Source organism: Elephantulus edwardii, unplaced genomic scaffold, assembly GCF_000299155.1.
Source record: "Elephantulus edwardii isolate Elephantulus edwardi_28Jun2011 unplaced genomic scaffold, EleEdw1.0 scaffold00104, whole genome shotgun sequence".
Classification (NCBI taxonomy): domain Eukaryota; kingdom Metazoa; phylum Chordata; class Mammalia; order Macroscelidea; family Macroscelididae; genus Elephantulus; species Elephantulus edwardii.
The window spans coordinates 2,959,884-2,968,535 of record NW_006399854.1 but is presented as its reverse complement, the minus strand read 5'-3'; the positions used below and the strand labels follow the sequence as shown (position 1 = coordinate 2,968,535).

At 38.0% G+C, this 8,652-nt stretch overlaps 1 protein-coding gene across 1 annotated transcript in view; it reads left to right on the top strand.

The window, feature by feature from the left end:
* The window catches only part of DHRS7 (dehydrogenase/reductase (SDR family) member 7), a 19,621-nt gene extending 15,156 nt beyond the window's left edge, over positions 1–4,465 (top strand). The window contains exons 5-7 of the mRNA XM_006891822.1: positions 1,263–1,388; positions 2,614–2,829; positions 4,418–4,465. Coding sequence (XP_006891884.1) covers positions 1,263–1,388; positions 2,614–2,829; positions 4,418–4,465 — 390 coding nt within the window. The remainder of the gene's footprint in view (positions 1–1,262; positions 1,389–2,613; positions 2,830–4,417) is intronic.
* Positions 4,466–8,652: the final 4,187 nt, after the last annotated feature.

Here is an 8,652-nt window from a genome sequence, read left to right as displayed (position 1 = left end):
CCTGCTTGCTGAAACTGAGGAGGACCTCATGCACTTGCTGCAGAGGGTCAAGGACTGCAGCCTTCAACATGGACTGAGGCTTAATGTCAAGAAGACAAAGATTCTCACCACTGGACCAATTGGCAGTATCAGGATGGATGGCGAAGAGATTGAGATTGTTCACAGCTTCTGTTTGCTCAGCTCCACTTTCAACACTTTTGGCACCAGCAGCCAGGAAATCAAAAAAACGTATTGCAATGGGAAATTCTGCTGTTAGGGACCTCTCTAAAGTACTCAAGAGCAACGGTGTCTCTCTGGAGACTAACATGCACCTGATACAGGCCATGGTTTTTGCAATCACTTGTTATGCATCAGAGATTTGGACAGTGACTAGGGAGGACAGAAGGAGAATTGATGCCTTTGAGCTGTGGTGCTGGAGAATAGTATTGAATGTACCATGGACTGCCAAGAAAACAAACAGGTTTGTCCTGGAGAGGCTTAAACCAGTTACTCCTTGGAGGCTAGGATTCTGGGACTTCGTCTGACATACTTTGGATATGTTGCAAGGAGGGACAGGTCCTTGGAGGGGGACATCATGCTTGGGAGCATGGAGGGACGGCGCAAGAGGGGAAGACCCTCTATGAGATGGATTTATTCAGTGACTGGGGTAATCGGGATGGGTGTGTCAGAGGCAATGAGACTGGCACAGGATATAGCAGGGTTTAGGGCTGTTGTACATAGGGTCGCTATGAGTCACAAACGACTCGACGGCACATAACAACAACAACAACAGCAACAGCATTATGATCATTTCTATTAACCCTTCCTCTCTTCACCTCAAATATTGACACCTAGGCCACTATGGGGGATAAAAAAATAAGCCAGACCAGAGTGATTCTCAGTGCACTGATTCCTTTTGGAGTGGAGGCATGGGAGTAGCTTGAGGATGGCTCCATGAGGGTATATCAGGTAAAATTCTAGTGTCTGCACACCATAGAAGCGCTGATGTGAGGAGCTGCTACTACCAAAAGGTTCATGAATCATTCATATCCAGAAAGGTGAGACTCTTCAATAGAGCCTCAGTCTTTAGGTTAAAAATTTCTTGCACAGTTATATTATCTGTCCTTTATTTCGTTATTTCACAACATGTTCTTTGATAAATGTGTTGCTATGGTCCTTCATAAATAGTTGTAGAAAAGTAGTTTCATCCCTTTAGTAAACATGAAGTCTATGTCTACATTGACTTTATTTTTTTTCCTCTTTTTAAATTTTTGGCCCATTAGGGTTTTTTCAATGGCCTCCGGGCTGAACTTGCAGCGTATTATCCGGGTATAATAATTTCTACCGTTTGCCCGGGCCCTGTGCAATCAGATATTGCAAAGAATTCCCTAACAGAAGACGTCGTAAAGGTAAACATTTCCAGTTAGGAAACTAGTCAAATGCTTAGTAGTTATGTTTTGGTGTCATATTACTACATGTAGGGATTTTGTGTTAGAATTCCCTTTGAATTATTCATAAAACAAGACATGAAAATGTGAAGATTAGTTGAAATCTTTGGCATCCAATTTTAATAAAGACTTATGAAATTGTTAAGCAATCATTTATATGTAATCAATTATTATGTGGGCTATCAATATTTAAGAAATTCCATTTCTGTCATTTTACAAATTTTAGCAACATTGAAAGAGTTTGTGTAGCTGAGTTTTAATATATTACTAAATATTTAGTGTATTTAGTCTTACCTGGATTTTTAGAGGGATTCCCTTGAATGGTCTTAGAGAAAGCCTGTTGTATTATTTTAGGTTAGCCTTGCTAAGGCCTCCGCTCACCTCCGCTAATAAATTTATCACATGAACAACCAATGCCTCAGGAAGAAGCAAAAAAATATTAATCAGTTAGTAAAAAAATCTCTCTCTAGGCGTTGGATCTTCTTATCCCATGAAGGTTGATTTTCACTAGGCATAAAAGTATATATTTGTTTCTATGCAAATGTCCACAGATAGAATTTATTATTTTTTTTATTTTCTGTGTAGTCTCCAAAGTAAAACTGACAAATGTACCCAATAGGAATCAAAAGACTTGGAGTCTAGCTGTGTATTTACCATTAATGATCTATGTGAGCAGAAATGGGTTGTGCAAATGAGCACAAATAGATGCCCACGATATGGGTCTCTGTTTACTGAATGACAATCGATTAACAAGGGTAATAATACTAGAGATTTCACTTCCAGGAAATTCTTTTTTATATTCACCCTCCATGTCATGACATGACATATGTTAAACTTTCTTTTGTACATCGTGTCTCTATGAGTCAGACCTGAATGGAGAGTATCTAGAAACAACAACAATAATTATCCTTAAGCATGTCAAGATAATGTGTTATACATAAAAACAAAGGACCTTAATCTTTCACTTGGTCCACAGAAACTTATATAATAAATATTTCTTTTAGATTTCTGCAATGCTACATAGAGCTTGGAAACTCCGTTAGCCAATAGCGACACCTAGGAGGTGGGAGGCCCCACAGAAAGAGCCACATAATTAAAAGACCTCTGGGTCTTTTCTAGGCTACAAGCTCTATGAGATCCTTGGATAAATACTTGGCAAAGAAAACTAATTTTTAAATTTTCTTAGCCTATCATCAGTGCTGGAGACCAATCCAACAAGATGGCAACCAGTCGTTTTGTGAGGTTGATGTTAATCAGTATGGCAAACAATTTGAAGGAAGTTTGGATATCGGATCATCCTTGTTTACTTATGGCATATTTGGGACAATATATGCCTACATTGGCCTGGTGGGTAATGAGCAAGTTTGGAAAGAGAAGGATTGAGAATTTTAAAAGTGGTTTGGTAAGATCAATCTATAAATTTCTTAATAATGCATATCACTTTTTTTGGGGGGGAAGCAAATATTCTGGGTGTATAGGGTTGCTGTAAATCAGACTTGACAACATTTAATAGCAAGGTTTTATGGCGGTTAAATGAGTGAGCCCAGACAGCCTGTGAAATCTGGAATCTATGTAAAAGAGAAACCTATCATACAAGGAAAACTCATTAGTTATTCATGAAGTAGGATTTTATTAAAGGATGATAGAAAAGTAGTCAGAGTACATCCTGTCAAAGGGAGATAACTTGCATGACTTGGAAAAACAGGGCAGTCTTGTTGAATTCCAGGTGTCATAAATTTTACTGTCTATGGAAAGCTCTTCAAACACAGCTTGGAACAGTTGTTGTTGTTGTATACCATGGGGTCAGACCAAACCATAGCTGACCCCGCCAGTGGATTTTCAGAGGCAGTAAATCACACGGGAGGAGATTGTCCATCCTTCTCCTGTGGAGCAGCTAGTGTCCTCGAACTGCATGCCTTTGGGATTGCAGCACAGCTTCTTGCCCATAGGCCACCAGAGCGCCCTACTGGAACATTGATTGCATTACCCTTATTAAATGTTAACTCTTATGCTTTTTAAAAATATTATGAGTTTGATGGCATGATTGCCACTAGAGTTGCAGTCTCACTGTAGCAGTGAAGAGATTTCCTAAATGGCACTAATGGTTAATGTTCACAGAAAGGTTTTAGGTTTGATTCCACCCAGAGGTGCCTTGGAAGAAAGGTCTGGGAATCTACTTCTGAAAAATCAGCCATGAAAACCTGAGCAGAGATTTTCCTAGACATAGTCGGGTTACCATGAGTTAGACTGACGTGGCAGCAACTAGTTTTGTTATTTGGGAGCAATCAAGAACACTAATTGTACTGAATTTTGTTTCCATGATTATTTTTCCTACTTAGTGCATATTTTACCAGTAGTAAATGACATCTTCCCAATGAATTGTCACATCTGAGGAATTATCAGCTTTCCTTCTTTAAACATTTTACTGATAGGTTACACATCACTTTATAATTACCTATTAACAATTCCTGTTGTAACTACTCTAATTGTTTTTTGTGCGTATTATGGCAAGTCAATATAGGTATTACACATTGTTCCATAATTCATAATTTAAGAGATGGTATGAGCAGATGCTATAAGTATTAGATTGAGTATACATAACATAGTATTAGGTATACACACTAATGATAAACCTTATTAATTTTATTGTAACTTAAGCATTTAAAACTTAGGGAACTCTGGTGGTTTAGTGGATAAGAAGTTGTGCCACTCCACAGGCATACAGTTCAAATCCACTACTAGCTACACTTTGGGAGAAAGATTGGCAGTCTCCTCCCATGTGATTTACAGCCTCTGAAAAATACTGAAAGACTAGCCATGAATCTGTTCCGTTAGTAATGAGATGAGTTTGTTGTTTAAGCATCCCCCCAGGTTTTGTAAATATTTTTAGCATTGAATTATAATGATACAGTTCCACCAAGAGAAGAGATCATTGAAATGGTGGAAATCTTAAAATGGGACTGATTTGTATTACTGCTACTCTGTTACAGGATGCAGATTATTCTTATGTTAAGCCCCTGAAGAAAAAACCTGACTGAAGGAACGCTTTCATTTTTCAAGCCAAGACAGAAAACAACAAATTTCTTATATACTGAAGACTAATTTGTGATTTTATTTTTAATAATGGCAAATTTCCTTTCACTATGTAATGAATAGTACAAAATTGCAATCTTGCAATAAAGTCATTAATATATACCAAATTCTTAGATAAAAAAGCATTTTAAAACCATCTAATGTATATGCCAAAAATCCAAGGATTATGGTAATTCATTCAACATCAATGTTTGGATTATGTCTCACAGACAGAGTGTTGGGTCATGTGAAGGTGCAGTTTCTGAAATGATCCTGTCAGCAAGAAGCTTTTACTCTCTTAGAAGTCGATAGTACGCAAATGTCTTTAATTTGAAGTGGTTGGTAATACTCAACAAGCACCATTTATTAACACCTGCTAAAAAGACATGCTGGGAAAGGTAGAGGACTAGAGGAAGAGGGAAGACCCTCAACAAGATGGGTTGACACAGCGACTGTACAATGGTTTTGAGTATATCAGAGACCATGAGGATTGGGCAGGATAGGGCAAGGTTCAGCTCTGTTGTTTGTAGGGTTGCTTTGAGTAACAGTCTACTTGATAACAACTAACAACAATAACAACTACAACACGATTTTGCTGTACTGAGGTACTTTGTAGTAGTTAATTCATTTATTGTCCACATTTACAGATGAAAGAAGAGACAAAGCAAACAAGTGTTGTATTTCTAACTTAGGTTGAGTTCTCTAGTTGTTGTTAAGTGCTGTCCAGTCACAGGTGACTCATAATGACCCTACGAAGGAAAGTCCTCAACAATTGTATAACTTTCATCCTTTCTCCAGGTTCATTGGGTTTCCAGAGGCAAGCTATTATGGAAGTGGATGCCACTCCTGCTTCCAAGCTTGTTTTACTCGGGGAGCCCCACACAACACTGTCTGCCATGGGTAACCAACCAATGTCAGTGTCCAGCCTCACAGCAACCACAAGTTACCACTGTATGGCAAGTGGACACACCAGGGCTATACGACCTAGAGGAATGTTCGAACAAAAAAACAATGAAAGACAGGCCCGAGGGCTGTGGATTAAAAGTCACTTGGCTTGGTAGCATCGCTTTCTGTCCACTGGCCCAACTGATCACTCTCTATGTTGATGTTACTGTTGTTAAGTGCTGTCGAGTCACAGGTGACTCAGAGAAACATAAATAGTGAAGTTTATACACATGTTGTTGTTAGGTACTATAGAGTTGAGTACAACTCACAGTGACCCTATGAACAAACAACAGATCTGAACCTTGTCCTATCCTGTGTCACCCTTATCCTTTCTGACATACTCCAGCCCATTGTTTCAGTCACTGTGTCAATCCATCTGATTGAGGCTCTTCCTCTCTTTTGCCTACCCTTCACCTTTCTAAGCATGCTCTCTTTCCAAGTAATACCTTCTTCTAGCCACATGCCCAAAGTATGTGTGATGAAGCTTTATCATCTTTGCCTCCAATGAGTATTCTGTCTGCCCCTTCTCCAGGACATACCTGTGCTTTTGGCAGTCCTGAGGATATTCAGTACTTTTCTCTAACACCATAGCATCACTTCCTGGGGTCTTATTTTTTGCCAATACCTTCAGTGCAGCACATAGACAAAGTAGAAATGAAGCAAATAAACTATTTCACATCTCCAGCAAGTAAGAAAAGAACAAGATAATCCCACAGCATCTACGAGAAAGGAAATTATAAGGACAAGGGCAAAGTCAACAGGATAGAAAACAGAAAAACAATTAAAACCATGAAAAAGACCAAAAGCGGATTCTTCACAAGAGTAAATAAAATAGACAAACCACTGTCAATCCTATCAAAAGAAAAGAAAGATATAAGTAACTTCAATAAGAAATTAAAGAGGTGACATCACAATAGAACCAGCACAAATTAAATAAATAATAATGGAATATTCTAAAAATCTATACTCCTATAACTTTTCAAGCCTAAGAGAAAGGATAAATTTCTAGAAACTAACATTTTACCCAGATTTACACAGACAGGTATAGAACACTTGACCAGAGACCCATCACAAAGACAAAATAGAGCAGGTAATAAAAAGACACACCTACCCCAAGGATGTCTGTCTTGTCCCAGATGCTTCACAGTTGAATTTTACCAAACATTCATAAGTGAACTAAGTAAAATTCTATTTAAATTATTTCAAAACTTCCAGAGTAATTCCATGTCAAACCTAAATGTACTGCTCAAACTAGGCAAAGATGTTACCAAAAAAGAAAACTATAGACCAATATATCTCTTTCTTTTTCTTTATTCATTGTTGCACTTTTCTCCCTGCTCCTCCCCCAATTCACTCTTCTCCTTGAAAAGTAAAAGAAAAACTCTTTCATTGTTATACATCCTTCCCCCCAAGTCCACTCTACTCTACAGCCTTCATTCTGGACTCCTGTAATGACAATAATACCCAATCATATATCCCTTTTAAACAGTTCTCTCTTTCGTCTGTTTCAATGCAGTATACATCATTCCTCCCATCCTTCTCTGTCTTCCCTCAACCCCAGTTAGACCACTATATCTCATGAACATAGATGCAAACATCCTTAACAAAATCCTGGCAAGTAAAATCGCACTATATATTTTTTAAAAATTCACCATGAGCAAGTGGGATTCATAACAGGAATGCAAATTTGGTTCAACATAAGAAAAACAATCAATGCAATTCATCACATTAACAAAGCAAAGAGCAAGACCCACACGATCCTACCAATTGGGGAAGACAGCCTTTGACAAAATTCTAAACACTCCTTCTGATGAAAGTATTCAATAAAATAGGAATAGAAGGGAATTTCCTCAACATAGTGGAAAATATATATGTAAGCCTAAGAGTCAGCACCTTTCTCAGTGGAGAAAGACTAAAGGCATTCCCCTTATGAAAAAGGAACAGACAAGATGTCCACCATCACTACTACTATTCAGTATTGTATTGGAAGTACTTACTAGGACAATAAGAGAAGGGGAAAAGAGACATTCAAACTGGCAAAGAGGAGGTAAACTGTAGCTATAGGAATATGATATGATGTAGTTTACACAGAAAAACCCGAAGACTGAACCAAAAGCATGTTAAACCAATAGACCAATTCAGTAGAGTGGCAGGATGCAAGATCAAGAAACAAAAACACTACTACATTGAGAAAATTAGAGCGAGGCACAAATGGAAATTTGTAAAGCAATGTTCATAGCATTATTCACTATCGCAAGGACATGGAAACAGCCAAATGTCCAATCATAATTGAATGGATTGAGAAATTATAGTACATTCACACAACAGAATACAATGCAGTGTGTAGAAGCAATGATTCTGAAATCACTACCTAACTTGAGAGGGATTAGAGAGCATTATGTTAAGTAAACTAACTCAGTCCCATAAGGACAAATGCTGTATAAGACCATTACTGTAGAAGTAGGTAACTAGTAAAACGTGTATGAGGATCTAAGGCATGGAGAGAGTACAAGCAGAGCGGTGAGAATGGGCAGAGCGGTAATCATAGGATCTCACAATTTAATGGGTGGAGGGAGGGGTGGGTAAAGGAAATGGGAAAGATCCAGTGTGAAAAACAATTCATACAAACTTTTTAAACAAAGCAGTATAAAATTAGAAAGAAAAAAAAGAGAGAAATCCACAACAGTACTACATAAAATAAGAGACCTAATTAAATGGAAAAATATTCCCTGTTCATATATAGGAAGACTGAACATTGCGATAATAACACTCCTAAGAAAAGCAATCTACATGTTCAATACAGTTTTAACGCAGATCCCAAATTCATTCTTCAAATATATATAAAAGGCAATTTTCAGGTGTTTTTGGACAGGAAAGAGACCCCAAATAAGTTTTATTGAAAAATAAAACTTAAGCAGGAGGCATAGATCATATCCTGATCTCAAAATCTACTACACAGCCATAGTAACCAAAACAAGGGTGTGTTAGTACAATGATAGATGGATAGACACATAGACCAATAGAATGTTGTTGCTGTTGCTGTTGTTATGTGCCGTTGAGTCATTTACAACTCATAGCGACCCTATGTACAATAGCCCTAAACCGTGCTCAAATCCTGTGCCAATCTCATTGCCTCTGACACACCCATCCCGATTACCCCAGTCACTGAATCAATCCACCTCATAGAGGGTCTTCCCCTCCTGCGCTG